The sequence below is a fragment of the Neofelis nebulosa genome, chromosome 1 (genome assembly GCF_028018385.1).
Source record: "Neofelis nebulosa isolate mNeoNeb1 chromosome 1, mNeoNeb1.pri, whole genome shotgun sequence".
Taxonomy (NCBI): Eukaryota; Metazoa; Chordata; class Mammalia; order Carnivora; family Felidae; genus Neofelis; species Neofelis nebulosa.
Window position 1 is genome coordinate 63,239,926 of NC_080782.1, and position 18,455 is coordinate 63,258,380.

Genomic DNA, 18,455 nt, shown 5'->3' on the forward strand with positions numbered 1-18,455 from the left:
GAGAGACCTTGGGTGTTCTGACAGATCTCCTCACCTCACCGATATGGCCATGAGACCAGACTGGGGATGAAACTTGAGATCAAGCTAGAACCAGATTGAAAGTAGTAGGGGCTCCAGAGGTACCTGAGTGGCTCAGCTGGTTAAGTGGCTGACTCTGGATCTCAGTTCAGGTCTTGATCTCAGAGTTGTGAGTTCAAGCCCCACCTTGAGCTAGTGGATGTGGAGCCTACTTAAAAAACAAAATAGTGGGGGCTCTGATATGACCACAAGATAACTACTTGACCCTCCCGACTATCCTGTGAAGTGGGTGCCCTGTCCATTTTGCAGGGGAGGAAACTGAGGCTATAGCAGAGAATGAGACAACCTCATGGTGACAGACAGGAATCAACGGAACTAGGTCTATGATTCTGCTCTCTGACCCCAAAGCTTTCTCTTGTGCCTTTGACCTCACCTCATGTTATGCAACTCTTGGGGTCACAGTGAGCCAGCTTTTCATTTGGACTTTTTCCATTTGCAGGCACCTTGGAAACTGTTTGGATCTGGCTGGGAACCCCTAGAACGTATTATTATTGGACTTCTGTATATTTATCACTATTTATGGGATGCTAAACACATGTGTGAAGGGAGTTCCCGTCCTGTTCACTGGTGCATCATCAACTTGCGAATGAATGAGCAAATGACCTCTATTCCTCTAAGATCTCCCCCCTTTACACAAAAAGAAGTTAAGGCTCAGAGAGCTGAAGGGACTTACTTTGGTTACACGGCAGTCACACCCAGGCCTCCCTTTTCTATTTCCTTCTCAGAGTCAAGTTTGGTTTGACACCCCGCCAATCACCAGCTCACCCTGAGGAAGCATAGCACAGTCATCAGCTGGGAGAACAGACCCACTTGCCCCAGGTTGGACGTCAGCACTGTCAACACATGGTGACGCCCACACACTGTGACACACACACACACATGCTTGGGCCACACAGAAGCCTCCCCAGTCTCCCCACAGCCAGCCAAGGAGCCGGAATGGAGGGAGGGGCCCGCGGGGAAGGGGGGCACAGTTGAGTCTCTGGCCGCGCAGGCCCCGCTCCACCCCAAGCCACCCCACAGACAACGGAGGAAAGGGTCCAGGTGAGCGTCAGGTGAGAAACATGATGGAGATGAGAGCAGGTGGCACTGAGTCACGTAGCTCGTGGAGACGACTGCTGGAGGCAGAAGTTAGCACTGTCTGGGGGAGACTCAGACACGGGACCTGCACAGCCCTTGAAAAGTGTGGATGAAACGCTGCACCCTAGGCTGACCAGAGGTCCACCATCTGTGTGAGACAAAGGCCCCCTTCCTGCATGGACCTAATGCCACTACCTTTGCATTCATTCTCCCTAGAGGTCTCAGAGTGGAAGGGTGTGAGCCAACTTCAAGTTTATCGACATAATACACGTGCCTGATTCTATGCTAAATCCTGGCCCTATATCAAGGCATTTAATATGGTATAAACGCTACACAGTTTACCAATGAGCAGACTGAGGCACAGAATGGTTCAGTAACCTACTCATGGTCACACAGCCGGGATAATAGGCTAGCACAATCCAAAGCCCTCTGGGTCATAAGCCCCACAGAGCAGGAGCTCAGTGAGTAGTTAATGTGCCAAGGAGAAAAAGGTCAGGCAGGTGGATCTCAAGAAAGAGGCAAGACTGAACCACACTCGCAAGAGAAATTAGGTCCGCCTAGATTTATCTGGATTCAGAGACAGAGTGAGGACTCATGAAAAAGGAAAAAGGTGGGGGGCGCCTGGGTGGCTCAGTCGGTTGGGCGTCCGGCTTCGGCTCAGGTCATGATCTCGCGGTCCGTGAGTTCAAGTCCCGCGTCGGGCCCTGTGCTGACAGCTCAGAGCCTGGAGCGCGCTTCGGATTCTGTGTCTCTGCCCCTCGCCTGCTCATGCTCTGTTTCTCTCACTCTCAAAAATGAATAAATGTTTAAAAAATAATAATAAAAAAAAAAGATACAGAGGTGGGTGCTGGGGCAAGAGATATATCCCCCCTCCACATATATGGGTACTTGTTCATCTAACATTCCCTGATCCCTGTAGAAGAAACCTGATGATTTAGCCTCCCAGCGCCCTTCCCATCTTTGTCAACGCTGCCCTAATGTTTCTTTAGGAAGTCACCCTTCTCCCATCTAAATCTACGTGTGTAGGATGGGGCTGACTGCACTTCAGGCACGAGCAGCTGGTATTCACACACCATTCTCCTCGAGCCACTGGTCAGGGCTGGGGCCCAAGCCAGGCCCTCGTGGGTCAGCCCAGGAGACCTCACTGGAGGTGTCAGGAGCCTGGTCCTCATTATCTACTGAACTTGCTGAGCAGGAAAACGTTAACCTGGAGCTACAGATGGACATTTGCCACCACAAAGGGAAAGTTTACCTTGAAATGAAGCCAGAAGAAAAAAGATGAGCCCAGAATGGAGAGAGGGATTCCTGATGTGATTGTTGAAGTGCCTAGATCCAACTGTGCCTGAAACCCAAATCTACCTCTGGACTTGTTCCCCCCCTGAGACTGTGTGCATTGATTTGAGATGATCTCTTTCACCTTCAACCGAAAGAGTTCAGACCAAGTCATCCATATAGGTGAGCTCAGGGGCCCCTTCCCGGCCTCCCAGGACCTCTGGTGCTGCCCACACCACAGCACTTACCACACTAAGATGCCTCCACACAAGAAATTAGTGCCCCTGACCCTGGTTTTTTACAGTGGTACCACATTTTTGGTCACCTCCTCCCTAACTTCTTGAAAGCAGGGATGTGTCATGTTCATGCAAAAGTCCCGTCACAAAGAGGTATTCAGTGAATGACTTACAATGAATGAATGTCCTCCGGTGAGGAGACTTTAATAGAGACTCTGTTTGTCCAGAGGCCTAAGTTACCCTCAAGACCTCTCTGAGCTGACAAAAGATTATTATTTCTTAATCTCTCTCTATCCAGACCACATCTGAACCAGCCACACCCATGGAACACAAATCAGTCTCTCATTACAGAAAAGGAAATCTGAGCCAGCTATTCCCCGGCTTAAAACACCTTTCAGTGACGTGTTCGGCAGGAGGCGGTGGAGGCAGGGAGCATTTGGATCCAGGGAACATTCCACATTATAGTACACTCGTCTGTTTATTGATTGATTTAGCAAGCATTTAATTAGCACCTACTGTGTGCCAGGCACATGTTACTTCATCTTCACAGCAAGGTTTTAGGACCATGTATTTGTTCCGCTTTATAACAAACCGCCCCACACCTGGTGGCTTAGAGCAACAAACATTTTGTTATCTCACAGGATCCAAGCAGAACTCGGCTGGACACCTCCGGGTCAAGGTCTCTCGTGAGGCCACAATCGAGCTGTCCACCAGGGCCGCAGTCATCTCAAGGCTTGGCTGAGGCTGCAGAATCCATTCCCGAGCTCACGCACAAGGTTTTGGTCAAGCCTCAGGAGGTTCACACTTGGCCCTCTCACACTCGGCCTAACTCACACAGGCTTCTCCACAGGGCTGCCTTACCACATGGCTGCTGGCTCACCCCGGGCCGCTGATGTGAGTGACAGCAAGAGTGCCCAAGACAGAAGCCGCGATCTCTTTGTAACTCCGTCTTAGGAGTAACATGCCATTACTCCTGCCACATTCTGTTCATTAGAAGTGAGTCAGTAAATCCAGTTTACACTCTAAGAAAGGGGATTGCACAAGGATATGAATACCAGGGGGTGGATTGATTCGGGTGGCGAGTTTAGAGGCTTCCTGACACAGATGAGGTGTTATTAGCCTTCATTTCATACTCAGACGCCCAGCTAGTTAGGCAATGTGTCCAGGTCGCTCAGCCAGAGTGCTGACTGACCAGTTGGGGTGAGGCGAAGGAAGGCAGGGAGAAGGTGCTGGTAGAAAAACAAATGGGGATAGAGTCTATATTAATTGAACCACCATGTAACTGATTACCTACAGTAATCAGTTTACCTACAGTTTACCTACAGTAATCAGTGGCTTAAAAGAAACGTTTATTATCTCACATCCTTCCAGGAATTCAGAGGCAGCTTGGCTGGGTGGTTCTGATTCAGGGTCTCTCATGAGGCTGTAGTTAAGCTGTGGGCCAGAACTGCAGCGTTGAAGATTTGACTGGGGCTAAGGATCCACTTCCGGGATGGCTCACTCACAAGGCTGTTGATGGAAGGCCTCAGTTTCTGGCCGCATGGACCCCTCTATAACAGTGCCTGAGTATCTTTGCAACACAGACGCTGGATTCCTCCAGAATAAGTGATTCAAGAGAGCCTGAGCGGAAGCCTCAATGCCCTTTATGACTTTGTCTCAGGAGTCATACACTGTCATTTCTGCAATGTCCTGTTGGTTACCCAAGTCTGTCCTGCTTGTTGTGGGAGGTGATTACACAAGGGCATGGGAACATCAGTGAGGACCATTGGAGGCTGGCTATCGTAGAGTCCTACAAGATTAGTAATCCTAAAGCTCGGTTTTTATTAAGTCACTCCTCTGGTCCAAGAGACCCAGAGCTCTCCCACATATCGCAGCACAGTCGGATTTCCTTAGCCCTATCTCCCACTGTCTTTTGGGTGGATGGATCATCTGGGACTGGCAGCCTGGTCTGCTTACAGACCCCAACAGTCTCCACAGAGATCCTTGTGGATGTGCTCCCCTCCCCAGCCCCTCTGTTCTGTGGGAAAGCCTACTTCCCTGGGAAGCCTCCATCCAGCCTTTGACACAGAGGCATTGCACCCCTACCGCGTGCAGGCTCTGGCTGGATGCTGGGATACAAGAATGAGCAAACGGACATCCGTGCTCCCTGGAGAGCTTCCAGTCAAGATGGGGAGGTTGACATTGGCCAGTTAACGATAATGTAATCACAAATTGTGACACGGTTTCCCCAGGAAAACTACTGGTGCCATGCAAACGTATAGTGGGGAAGAACCTGGATGATTCTAGGGCGCCTGGGTGGCGCAGTCGGTTAAGCGTCCGACTTCAGCCAGGTCACGATCTCGTGGTCCGTGAGTTCGAGCCCTGCGTCAGGCTCTGGGCTGATGGCTCGGAGCCTGGAGCCTGTTTCCAATTCTGTGTCTCCCTCTCTCTCTGCCCCTCCCCCGTTCATGCTCTGTCTCTCTCTGTCCCCCCCCCAAAAAAAAAAAAAAGTTGAAAAAAAAAAGAACCTGGATGATTCTATATATAATATTTGAACTGCCAAGTAATTAACTAGTTTGAGGCAGGTGCATCAGCATTAGGTTCAGGTGTAAGCAGCTGAAAATCCAAAATAAAGGTGGCTTATATAAGATAGATATTTATATCTCGCTTAGACATCCGGGGAGGTGTTTAAGGACAGGTACTGTGCCACTCAGTGACAGGGACTCAGGCTCCTTCTATCCTGTTGCTCTGTTCTGCATGACCTTCTTCACGTGGTCCATGATGGTGGCATCCACATTCTGGGCAGCTATGTGGAAAAAGCGAGACAGAGGATAATATATACCAAGTATCCCTGAAGCTGCCATAGATGCTTCCCCTTACATATCAATGGTCAGAACTTAGTCACAAGGCCATACCTAGGTGCAAGGGGAGCTGAAAAATGCAACTTTCATTCTGAGAACCCATATGCCCAGCCAAAAATTGGAGCTCCATCACCATGCAAAAATAGCAATGATAGTCAACCCCACCTTGCATTATTCTGTACCAGGCACTGTCCTAAGTCCTTGACATATGTCAACTCATTTCTTTTTTTTTTTTTAATGTTTTTAATTTTTTAATGCTTATTTATTTATTTAGTGTTTATTTATTTTTGAGACAGAGCACGAGTGAGGGAGGGACAGAGAGAGAGGGAGACACAGAATCCGAAGCAGGCTCCAGGCTCTGAGCTGTCAACACAGAGTCTCACGTGGGGCTTGAACTCACGAACCGTGAGACCATGACCTGAGCCAAAGTCAGATGCTCAACTGACTGAGCCACCCAGGCACCCCTTTCTTTTCTTCTTCTTCTTTTTTTAATTAAAAAAAATTATATCAGCTCATTTTACCCTCCTAACAAATCTGTGAAGAAGGTACTACTATTGTCCCCATTTTACAGATGGGGAAACTGAGAGACAGATGTAAAATAACTCATTAAGTGGACATGCTGGAACATGAACCCATGAGGTGTGGCTCCAGAGTCTGGGCTCTGTCCACATGGCTAACAGTCCTGAAGAAAGGGAGAACAGATATTGGGAGACATTGCTCCTATAAAAAGGGTGGAAGACAAAGAAGAAAGTACTCCAGGCAAAAGGAATAGCCAATGTAAACCCCACCCCAGTCTGCTTGCAGGGAGCAAGGTCTTTATAGCAGTGCCTCTGAAAATTAAATGTGCCAACAAATCTCTTGGAGATCATGCTTTTAAATGCAACCTGATTCAATAGGTTGGGGCTGAGGCCCCACAAACAGTGGTCTGGGCCCCGTGGCAGGCCACTCAAGGCCCCTTCACCTTTCTTGCTACCCCAGACTTCCAGTTCAGGCTGATGTCCTTCTCTCACTTCAAAGTGCCAGGCCACTTGTAGAGTGGCCCCGTGGCAGGCCACTCAAGGCCCCTTCACCTTTCTTGCTACCCCAGACTTCCAGTTTAGGCTGATGTCCTTCTTTCACTTCAAAGTGCCAGGCCACTTGTAGAAAGAAAGAAAGAAAGAAAGAAAGAAAGAAAGAAAGAAAGAAAGAAAGAAAGAAAGAAAGAAAGAAAGAAAGAAAGAAAGAAAGAAAGAAAAGGGAGAAAGAAAAGGGAGAAAGAAAGAAAGATAGAGAGAAAGGAAGAAAGAAAGAAAGGAAGAAAGAAAGAAAAAGGAAGGAAGGAAGGAAGGTAATGCTGGAGGTCAGAGGGAGGAAGAGGTAACTGGTCAGGCTGTAGTGTATGCTCCAGGGGAAGATTTTGGTTCACCCCCCACCCATAGTGCTGTCACAGCGCATTCTGAATCCTCCCAGAGGAACCAGGTACCATGATTTACCTCTTTTTATAGATGAGGAAACTGCCCTCTGGTCCTGCTTTTAGAACACGAGCCCCCACCTTCCTCCCCTGGGATTTTTCAAGCCCTATGACTGAAACCTTGGAGGTGGGGCCAGCAATAGAACCCCAGGGGAAGTTCGGAATTAGTTTCCTCTACACCAGTCTTGTGTTACCTCAACTATCAACTCTTCTAATCCACCAATCCTGGAGGGAGGTGCTGATTATGTGTGAATTTTGCAGGATGAAATTGAGGCTCAGAGAGGTCTGCCCTCGGCCAGGTCACAGACTTGGGCAAATCTCGCTCTGCCTAAGACAATCAGCATGTCCTGTATGGACCTGGCTCACAGCCGGCTCTCAATGAATACGTTGGAATGAACCATAAACAGAAGGTGCAGGCAGAGGCAGCTATCTGGTCCACCACAGTCACTTCGGGTGATTGTGCCCATATCATGTGCCAGGCACTGCACTAAGCCAGTCTCCCAACTTTCTTATCTGACCCCCAGGAAAATGCCCCTCAAATGCCATCAGTCTCTTTGTGCATACGTGGAAAGGGTGGGGGCTCAGAGATGCCAAGTGTCTTTCCCAGAGAGGCACAGCAGGGAAGTAGATGGTGGGTTCACTTTATAAATCTAGGATTGCCTTATCTCCTCCTGTCACAGAGCTAGACGCTGTGCGCGACCCAAATCTGGATCATTCATTCAATTTAATCCTTACAACTCAAGGAAACCGTTTTGCAAATGCAACAGGGCTCTGAGAGGCTGAGGTTTGCCCGAGGCCACAGAGAGAAAGTGAAGGAAAACACAGTGGGGGCTTCGAAGGAAGAAACGCGTCTCTGTGGGTTCCCTGCCCCGGCCCCCAAAGGTCGGCCCCTCCCCCTACGCGCCCGCGGGCCCCTTTAACCGGGCGGCGGAAGGGGCGGCGGGGGGCGGCGGACAGCGCCCAATGGGCTGCGCGGAGCGTCACTTCCCGGCGGCGGGAGGCGAGCGGCGGGTGTCTGGGGCGGTGGGCGGCCCGCGGGGGCGGGGCGGCCGGAGGAGGCGTTGGCAGCGGGCTGGGACCCACGCGGCGCCGCGGCCCACCTGGCCTGCAGCGCTCCCACCCCCGGCAGCGGCGGCACGATGCCCTTTGACTTCAGGAGGTGAGTGTGGCGACCGCGGACACAGGGGGTGCCCGGGCACGACGCGGACCCCTCTTGCCGGCACGCAGAAGCGGCCCCCAGCCCTGTGCATGCCTCGGCAGGCCCTCGGGGACCTGGGGCGGGACCCCTGCAGCACACAAAGCCGGCCGGAACCGCGGAGGGCCCCCCAGTGCAGCGGCTGGCAAAGCCATCCACCTCCGGGCCGCCCATCCCTCCCCTCCGCCGAGCCCCCTCCTCAGCCTGGCCCCACACCACTCAAACGCGCATCTCCACCCCCATTCTGGGAAACAGATTAACTCCCTACCCCCGATGGGAACATACGAGCCCTCCCCCTCCTGCCGTCCGTCCGTGGAGTCTTTTCGTGGCCCCTGCCCCTGCTGACAGGTGCGTCCGGGGCACCTCCAGTGAGTCCACGGGGGTCTGCAGCCCCATACCGCCTGGCAGCAGCTGGAGGGTTTTAGGTTTCCATAGTCTGAGGCTGCCCCAGCCTGGGCAACACAGGAGGCCTCTGCCAGTCCGGGTCCTGTTCTCTGGGTATGGGGGCACCATGGGAAGGGGAGGAGGCCAGGAGTCATGGGCAGGGCTCCCCAGAGGACCCAGCCTGGTCTGGCCTGGGCTTTCTGCAGTCACTACAATGGGTTCTTTGTAGGGTCCAGCTGCCTCATGGTCCACGTTGTGCTGGGTTAGGCCTTCTGGAAGCCTGCCTCGGAAGAGGTCTCCAACCAGGCTTTCCCTTGAGGTATGGAGCCCCAGGGAATGCCCTGGCCTGAGGCAGACACACTTTGGGGGGTTTGGCCAGGAAAATGGCAGGACTTTAGTGTAGGAGAAGAGCTGGATTAGAATCCTGGCTCTGCTCCCTCCACTGAGCAGCTCCGTATATTCTAGAAGTTAGGGGCGAAGGCTCTGGATTCAGACTTCCCCTTGGCTCTGTGGTGGGATAACTTGGACGAGTGTCTGAACCCTCTCAGTATCTCTAAAATTTACCACCTGCAGACTGGGGCTAAAATAAGGTCCTCACCTGCGAGGACTGAATGCATGAGAAGCGCTTAAGTCAGAGCCTGCTGTAGGGTTTAGAGCCCAGGAGGAGGATGTTAGTAGATGAGGATCTTCTCCATGAGGTCATTTCTTCATCCACAAATAGGGATTCTAATGCCTCGCAGGAGGGAACTGTCTCCCTCCTCACCTGCCCTTTCCCTCCCTACAGGTGTGAGTGAAATCAGGGTAAAGTGACAGCCTTCCCAGAAGGAAAAGCCTGGCGGTGACCCTTATGCATTGGCTGTTGTGGTACTCTAGCCTGTCCTGGGCACCGATGCCATCTAGAAAACATCTGCCAGCTTCCTGCCCCTTCCATGAAGCCTAGAGGTTCGCACTAGGGTCTCAGACAAATGCTTGCAGACCCAGGGCGGTTTCAAACAAAGAAAGTCCCTCTGATGGAATTCAGGGTCAGTCCTTTGATAATAAAGATTCCTGACCTTCCCACACACACCCTCCCCCGTCCCCATGTTATTTAGTAGGTTCCGGTGATTTTGACTTTGTTGGATACATCACTGCTTTGGGTCACTTAATCCTGTCACTCTGTACCTAGCCCCTTATCTTAAAAGAAGGAAGTTGAGGCTCCAGGTTGAGGGTCTTGCCTTGGACCTCATGAGAACTAGCCTGAAGGGTGGGCCAGGGTCCCAGGTCACTAACAGCTTCTGACCTGGTGCCCCTTGAGTTGGAGATTTGGAGTGCCCCGGTGCCACGGGGACCCCAGCTAAATGAGGTGTTGTAATAAGTTTTCTTGAGGGCTTGGGCTTACCACAGAATGTTGAGAATAGATTTCACCACTTTGCATTTGCACTTTGAAGGACAAGACATTTCTGCCTAGCAACCCGCACTTTTTAAGATCCATTAACTCCAGGGCTCAGTTTCTAAGGAAGGTTCCACCACCCCACATACCTTCTTCCTCTTCAGTGTTCATCAGATGTTTACCGTGCTCAGCCCTCTGCCACGTGGCCCACAGTACAGAGCTGGGTGACATGTGGCCGTGCCCTCTCAGCACTGGAGAGAAGAGAGGAGAGCATTGTGGGGCCCAGGAGTGGGGGCATGTTATGAACCAGCATGCTTGGGGCATCTACCCCTGTATAGGCACTGCAGGGTCCAGACTTGATTTCTGTTCCCTTGTCACCTGTGAGAGGGAGTTTTCATCTTCATTTTAAACCAAAGGAAAGGGAGGCTGCCAGGTAGAAGCTGTTTGCCCAGGGCCATATACTGGTGAGCTGGTGGAGTTGGGATTTGCACTCTGGGCTGTTAGCTCCAAAGCCTTAGCTCTGGGAGAAAAGGGAGTGCTTGGAGGGTCCCACAGCCCTGTTAGATCTCTTAAGAACTGTGGGGGAGTAGAAAGGGGCCCTGTGATTGGACCCCCTCTCCCAGTTCAAGGCCTGGAAGAAATCCAGGCTTCCTGCCTGCTGTGGTGCCTTAAAACCAACCAGAATCAGGAAGAGGCTGGGGGGAATGGCAGTCTCCTGCCCTTTCTTATCAGTACTCTTGTTTTCTTATTGCATGTGGGACCTTGCACAACTTACCTCCTGTGTATTCTGTCTGTGAAATGGGCATGAGAACAATATCCGTTGTTGAGAGGATTAAATGAGTCAATGTGTGTAAAGCATTTAGACACAGAGTAAGCACCCAATAAATTTTGGCCGCTATTTTCATCATTTGTGTTATTTCATGTAAGCACCTATATGTCCTAACACTGTATAATTCACTTAATTATTATGCTTATTCTCTCTCTCCCTGCCATTAAAATATGAGCTCCTTAGGGCAAAGATTTTTATCTGTTTTATTCTCTGTTGTAACTCCAGTGCCTGGAACAGCACCTGGGCCAAACTCATCCTTGGAAATGCCTCTCAGAGTCTGTCAAGGAAGCCAAAGACATGGTGTGCTTTGATATATCAACTCTTCCTTTACTAGGCGGATTTTGAGCTATTGGTGGAGAATTTTCTCCCCCTTCCTTCCTTGAATTGGCTCTAAATTGGTTTTGGGGGTTGGGAGAGGAGGGATCCTGGGACTGCAAAGATTACTTGTGTTTGCTTTGCTCCTGGTGAATTGTTTCATTAATCGCTGGCCCGTTGCTGTTGTGGAACTGGCCTTGTGGACCCAGATCCGTGGGCGTTGGCTCTGACCATACCCAGTTCCGGCTGGCAGGGGTCAGCTCAGCCTTGGGTGGGGGTGGAAGGCAGTTCCTGCAGCCCAGGCCCGGACGAGCCTGAGCACTGCTTTCTGAGAGGCAGAGGTGGCCACTTTCCCACAGTGGAGGCCCCCAAGTTGAAACCCCAAGACCTGGGTATGCTGCTGCCCTGTCACTGACCAGCTATGCCGTGGGCCAGTTTACCTTCTCAGAGCCTCCGTTTCTTCATTTTAAAGACAAGTAACCTTCACTGTCTCACCTGGTAGTGTAGACGTAGGGGCAAACGAAGTATCCCTGCAAGGTAGGGCCAGCTATATAATTTGTGGGACCCTGTGCAAAATGAAAATGGCATAACCTCTTGTTGGAAACGTATTGAGAATTTCAGGACAGCCACAGCAGAACATTAAAATAAGCATGGACCCCTCGGAACGTGGGACCCTATGTGACTGTGTAGGTCACACGCCCATGATGCCAGCCAGCCCTGCTGCGGTGCCTTGGTTTGGCCTCCATTGCCTCCTACCTTGGCATCCCTCCAGGAGACCCCAGACTTCCTCAGGAACCCTGAATGAGCTTCCCAAAGTTGACCTTTTTTTTTTTTTTTTTTTACAGTGAGCTTTCCACAGTTAACCTGATTTTCTCATGTCCTGGTTTCAACCTTCAAACAAGGCCCGTTGCTCTGAGGATCAAGTATGAATTCCTTAGCTCCTCATGTGGCTTTGTCTGCGTGGGGCCCTGCAGACCCTGAGCCCTCCTCACTCCCCATACCAAGCTAAGCCCCAGCCGCCACAGGGGTCTCTGAGCACGTAGTTAACACTCAGCATATAGTAGTTATCATGAGCGTCTGTATTTTTATCCTGCCTCATTCCAGAAATTACTCGAGGAAACTGACAGAAACATACTTTACATCAATTTTTAAAGAATATAAATGGGCTGGGGTGCCTGGCTGGCTCAGTCGGTTAAGCCTCTGACTCTTGGTTTAGGCTCAGGTCATGATCTCACAGTTCGTGAGTTCCAGCCTGGCGTCAGGCTCTGTGCTGACAGTGTGAAGCCTTCTTGGAATTCTGTCTCCCACTCTCCCTGCCCCTGTCCCTCCCGCTCACAGGCATGCTCGCTCTCTCTCTCTCGCTCTCTCTCTCTCTCTGTCTCTCTCTCAAAAGTAAATTAAAAGGATACACACACACACACACACACGCACACACATACACACGGGCTTAAAAATGAGGTCAAAAGGGAAATGATTAGACCAGAGAAAAAACGATGTGAAAATCAAGCCAGTGTTTTGTGTTTATGGAGCAGTTCTAGTGCCTGACACTGTTGTTAAGGATCTTATGTGCATCCACTCATTTAATCCCACAGCACGCCTACAAGGCAGACCCTGTTGTTGTCCCACTTTACAGCTAAGCCACTTGAGGTGCAGCAGAGTTCAGGAACAATGTGGGTCAGCAGAAGATGCTCGGGGTGGAATGCTGCCGTCTGGCTCCAGAGCCCCACTTGTATGCTGTAGGCTCCTCTCTCAAGCTTTTCCCCTTCCCGTTCACCAAGTGCAGAGAGAATGGATATCTCCTTTAACTGGATTCATTGGGTTTCTCATCTCTAATTCTTTCCCTACAGTGCTTATTAAAAAGCTTAAAGTCACTAGCTTCCCCCCCCACCCCACCCCCCTTTTTTTTTTTTACCAGCCTCATTTGGTCTGACACCTGATTTGGAAATTGTCTTTAAAGATGCCAGTTAAAGGGTCTTGCACTAACTTAGAGCATCTCACTCTGGAGGGTCCAGATTTTCCCACTTTGGCCACTGGGGCTTTAAAGCATAGAACATCAGTTTACCTGCTCACCTGGACATAGGCTAAGATGGAAAAAATCTGTCCTCTCAAGGCAGTTTGGATTCCTGACTATGATACCTAATGTCTTGAGATAGGGCTTTAGCCAGCTGTGGCCTCATTAAGTGCCACTTCCCATCTGGTAATCCTTTCACGTTTTGTCTTGGAGTTGCTGCTGGGCTGTTTTCATCAGGCATTAGAGGGGCAGGCAGGGCGTGAGGAGGGCATTTGGGGTGATGCTCACCTCTGCCTCAGTGATCCTCGACACTGGCTCTGCATTAGAATCACTGGCAGAGTTTAAAACACTTCCCCAACTCAGGCTACACTTCAGACCCAATAATCAGGATCTGAGGGGGAGGGGCCCAGGCATTTGTATAGTTTAAAGACCCTCACATGACTCCAGCGCACAACCGAGACTAGGAAAATTGCTCAGAATCAGAGAACTAGTGGGGAGCAGGGCCAAGAGCTGTAGGGCAGCCAGAGGGTGGAGTAGGTACTTGGAGGGAAGGCTGGGGAGCGGATCTAGTCCCACTTGTCACTTCTATGTGACCTTCAGCAAGTCACTTCCCTATGTTGGGACTGTTCCTCACCAGTAAAGTGGTCAATAAGTGGTCTTTTCCACTGATGTCCTTGCTCTTGAGAGTGTGGTCCCCAGACCAGCATCTTCAGCGTCACCCAGGAGCCTGTGGGAAACGCAGAATCTCAGTGCCCACCCCGAATGTGCATCTGTGGTTTAATAAGACCCCCAGGTGCTTTGGATGTGTGGTAAGGTTGCCAAAGCCCTGCTCTGGATGCCTGACTTGACACAGCCCCTCTCAGTCAGTGCTCCGTACTGTGTCCCCCGCCTGTGGACTCACAACACGCATGTACCTTTCTAAAGATGCTAAGAAATCCTGAGTGAGGGGAAACCAAGTCACTTGGTTCAGCGCAGCTTTTGCCAAACTGATTGTCCAAGCCACCGTGTTGTTCATGGGGCACCCAGTACCCTTTCTCAAAGATAGTGTGGGAGACAGCCCTAACTGATCCTTTAAGGAAGTAGTAATTAGCCTAATTGTCTCTTGTCCACTTGAACATTCAGGTCTGTTAGTTTAATTACATTGGTTGTATATGCAGGAAAAGTATAGGACAGGAAAAAACCCTCTAACACTAGCATGTATTTGTTTTAAAAAGTCTTGTCCATTGGGAGAGGCAGGAGAAACTCAAGGTTCCCCGTACTGTCGAGAGCTAGGGGATACATAGGTGCTTTGCAAATCTACTCTCCCTGAGGCGGAAGCGTTATTATGCCTGATTTCCGTCCGGGGAAATCGACCTCAGAGATGATGGATCCCACAGCCGGTGGATCAAGGGGCCCTGGGGACCAGCGTACCCCTGATACTGTAGTCCTCCCCTTGAGCTCCTCCCTCCTACAGCCTACTGGGCAGCACAGCTGGACAGGAAGCAAGATCCATTTGAAATGGACCAAATGTTGTCTCTCCAAAAGGTGGAAACCCTATTGGAGACGAGAGGCCTGGCCGTCATGAAACCCAAAGTACAGTCACAATCCCTGAAACATTGGGTCCTGATGTTGTGGCAGCCCCTCCATGGCATTAACTTTTCTCTCTTGCATTCGAGGCTAGGGGCTAGAATCTCTTTGGAGGAGGAAAGGAGGCAATGCTAATTTCACTAGTTGTGCCTGACGGTTCCTCAGCTTGTGATGGGCGAGGACTCTGCTGGGCCCGTCACTGAACTTCAGTCACCCTGGCCCCACGAGATACAATTATTAGTATTATTAGCAATTTATTTTCTTTTTTTAATTAACATACCGAAAAATTGGCTTTTCTTTTTGTGTACTCTTCTATGAAATTCAAGACCTTATATCATGTAGCCACCCCTGCCCTCATGTGGATACAGAACCGTTCTGTCACCCTAGGAAACGTGCATGCTATCACTGTATGGGATGCAACTAATTCAGGTTTTTGAAAATTATGTGGTAAGAATGCTTAAGGTGAGATATACCCTCTTAACAAATTTTTAAGTGTGCAGTAATGTTAACCATAGGCACAGTATTGTTCAGCAGACCTCTGGAACTTACTCATCTTATGTGACTGGGACCTTCTACCCCTTGAAGAACACCTCCCCGTTTCCCCCTTTCCCCAGACCCGGCACCCACCATTCTACTGCCTATTTCTAGAAGTTTAATGGTGTCACATACCTCATGTGAGTGGATTCGTGTCTATCTGTCCTTCCGTAACTAGCTTGTTTCACTTAGCGTAACACCCTCAAGGTTCATCCATATTGTTGCATGTGGCAGGATTTTAAGGCTGAATAATATTCCACTGTACATCTATACCACATTTTCTTTACCCGTCCATCTGTCCATGGACAGTTGAAGTTGTTTCCACATCTTGGCTACCGTAAATAACGCTACAGTGAGCACGGGGGTGCAGATATCTCTTCAAGATCCTGATTTCAGTTCTTTAGAGTAAATACCCAGTCTAGTCGCAGGATTACTGGATCCTATGGTATTTCTATTTTTAATTTTTTGAGGAGTCTCCGTACTGTTTCCCCAGTGGCTGCCCCAGTTTGCATTCCGACCAATAGTGCATGAGGGCTGCCTTTTCTCCACATCCTTGCCAACACCTACAGTGTGACAATGGCCATCTTAACAGGTGTGAGGTGATATTTCATTGTGGTTTTGATTTGCATTTCCCTGATGCTCAGTGATGTTGAGCAGCTCTTCATATACCCTGTTCCCCATTTGAATATCTTCTTGAAAGAAACGTTGATTTAAGTTTTTTGCCCAGCTTTTAGGTCAGGTTATTTGTTTGCTCATTTGTCTGTTTTGTTTTGCTATAGGAGTTGAAAGAGTTTCTTCTGTATTTTGAATATTAACCCCTTTTTTAGATCTGTGGCCCACAAATGTTCTCCTGGTGACAAAGTTGCCTTTTTGCTCTGTTAATTATTGCCTGTATTCAGTTTTATTTTTTACTTATTTATTTTTAAAGCGATTGAATTGCACACTTTGGTTTTTTTCAGGTTTATTTATTTTGAGAGAAAGAGTGTGCATGTGTGGTGGGGGACAGAGAGAGGGAGAAAGAGGGAGGGGTGCGGAGAGAGAATCCCAACCAGGCTCCATGCTGTCAACACAGAGCCCAATGTGGGACTTTATCTCATGAGTCTCAAGATCATGACCTGAGCCAAAATCAAGAGTTGGACATTCAACTGACTGAGCCACCAAGGCATCCTTTTTTTTTTTTTTTTTTTTTTATTAATTGAGGGAGAGAGTGTGCACACAATCAGGGGAGAGGAGCAGAGGGAAAGAGAGAGAGAATCTCAAGCAGGTTCCATGCTTGGCACAGAGCCCAATGTGGGGCTCGATTCTGTGATCCTGGGATCCTAACTTGAGCCAAAACCAAATGGAGCCACCCAGATACCCCATCTTTATTCAGTTTTTTTTTTTTTTTTTTTTTTTTTTTTCCAACGTTTTTTATTTATTTTTGGGACAGAGAGAGACAGAGCATGAACGGGGGAGGGGCAGAGAGAGAGGGAGACACAGAATCGGAAACAGGCTCCAGGCTCCGAGCCATCAGCCCAGAGCCTGACGCGGGGCTCGAACTCACGGACCGCGAGATCGTGACCTGGCTGAAGTCGGACGCTTAACCGACTGCGCCACCCAGGCGCCCCTATTCAGTTTTTTTTTTTAATTTTTTTTTTAACGTTTTATTTATTTTTGAGACAGAGAGAGACAGAGCATGAATGGGGGAGGGGCAGAGAGAGAGGGAGACACAGAATCGGAAGCAGGCTCCAGGCTCTGAGCCGTCAGCCCAGAGCCCGACGTGGGGCTCGAACTCACGGACCGCGAGATCGTGACCTGAGCCGAAGTCGGACGCCCAACTGACTGAGCCACCCAGGTGCCCCTATTCAGTTTTAAAACAGGAAGCCACAGCTCACAGCTGGGACATGACTGGCCCAGGGCACACAGCTGAGGAAGTACAGTATTGGACTTGAACTTGGGTCTGATTCCAGAGCCAGGGTACTTCACCACATGCCGCCCTTCCTGCCTAGCTGATACTTTGCCATTGTTAATTTGTATGGTTCTTCCCTCGGTCTTCTGTCCTCTTTTCTGTCTCACTTCCATGCCAGCAGTTATTGGCATGTAGAATTTAGCCAAGATGTCCCTTAAGACCTTTGGGAGACCCCGGTGATACTTGGCCTGTTTTGAGGTTTTGCTGGGTCCAAGAACATCTTCATGGATAGCGTCTCCACATCTTCAGGAGAAAGTGCTCCATGGTGCACCGCCCCTGGCCGCCCCTGCAGAGTGTTTTTCTGCACTGAGTCCCTCTGAGGACGGCCCACGGTGGGTCCATTTGGCAGATCTGTCTGGATTCGAATGCCTTTCCCGCGTTTACTAGCTGGGGGACCCTAGACGAGATACTTGGCGTCCATGAACCTCAGTTTTCCTCCTCTGCAAACTAGGGCACCCACACTTTCCTTGCAGGGTGGTCGTGAGGACAAGATGCACTCGTGTGGAACGTGAGACAAGTGTGTCTAGAAAATGGAGCATGTCTCCCTCCTCATGATCTCACCTGCAGCCCTGTCCTCACGTTCCTTGCCAAGCCCTGGGAGACCCCAGCAGAGGGTCATCTGGTGGGGGCACACCATGAAACCTCAGGGCCAGTGACACACTCATGCGAGAACCCCTGGGGTGATTTGACCCAGAGCTTGCCCCTCTCTCAGTGGCACCCACACAGTGACCCCAGACAGCAAGGCATTGACCTGTGGTGAGAGAGAAAGGGGTTGGTGGCATTCCCGGAAGCCTCCGGGGCCCAGGCAGGTAGCTCGGTGGGTGATGTGGTGTGCACTGTGGCTCACGGGAGAGCAGCCCTCCCATCAGGAAGGAGCAGCTCCAGTGTAGCTCTGGGGTTCTTTGCTCCTCACATTGCCCAGTGTCTCAGGAAAGGATGAAAATCTTAGAAGTTGTGGCAAAATGGCTCGTAAGCATTTCCAGTTTTATTTTTGTTGAACATGATACTGAGCCAAATCCACACCTTTCTAGGGCCGACAGTGGCCTGTGGCTGACAGCACGCAGCCCGTGTGTGTCACACACAGCAGGGTGACCACGCACTAGCTGGGTGGACAGGGCTTGGGGCAGAGCCCCCGGGACTCTCAGAGGTGGTCTATGGGACCTGGCCTTGGAGCCCAAGGCAGAGAAGTGAGGGACCCATGGGTTTGGGCAGAGGCAGCCTTGGACCACGGGGCTTCCCCCCAGTGGATGGTCCTGGGACGACGCTGCTGGCTCCGCCTGTGGCCTGGACTTTCCCCTCCGGTGGTCCCAGGGCAGGCCAGAGCTCAACTTGCTCCAGATCACCGGCTGTA

At 50.4% G+C, this 18,455-nt stretch overlaps 1 protein-coding gene and 1 long non-coding RNA gene across 2 annotated transcripts in view; one reads left to right on the top strand and one right to left on the bottom strand.

Moving 5' to 3' along the window:
- Window positions 1-3,140: 3,140 nt before the first annotated feature.
- Window positions 3,141-7,405, bottom strand: LOC131508412 (uncharacterized). Its single transcript, XR_009260004.1, has 3 exons — window positions 6,976-7,405; window positions 5,171-5,448; window positions 3,141-4,935 (listed from the first exon to the last, which is right to left on the bottom strand). It is a non-coding gene; the product is annotated as an uncharacterized LOC131508412 (long non-coding RNA).
- Window positions 7,406-8,633: 1,228 nt separating this feature from the next.
- ERGIC1 (endoplasmic reticulum-golgi intermediate compartment 1) overlaps window positions 8,634-18,455 on the top strand; it is a 101,497-nt gene continuing 91,675 nt past the window's right edge. Inside the window, exon 1 of the mRNA XM_058723482.1 lies at window positions 8,634-8,851. Coding sequence (XP_058579465.1) covers window positions 8,649-8,851 — 203 coding nt within the window. The 5' untranslated portion in view covers window positions 8,634-8,648. The remainder of the gene's footprint in view (window positions 8,852-18,455) is intronic.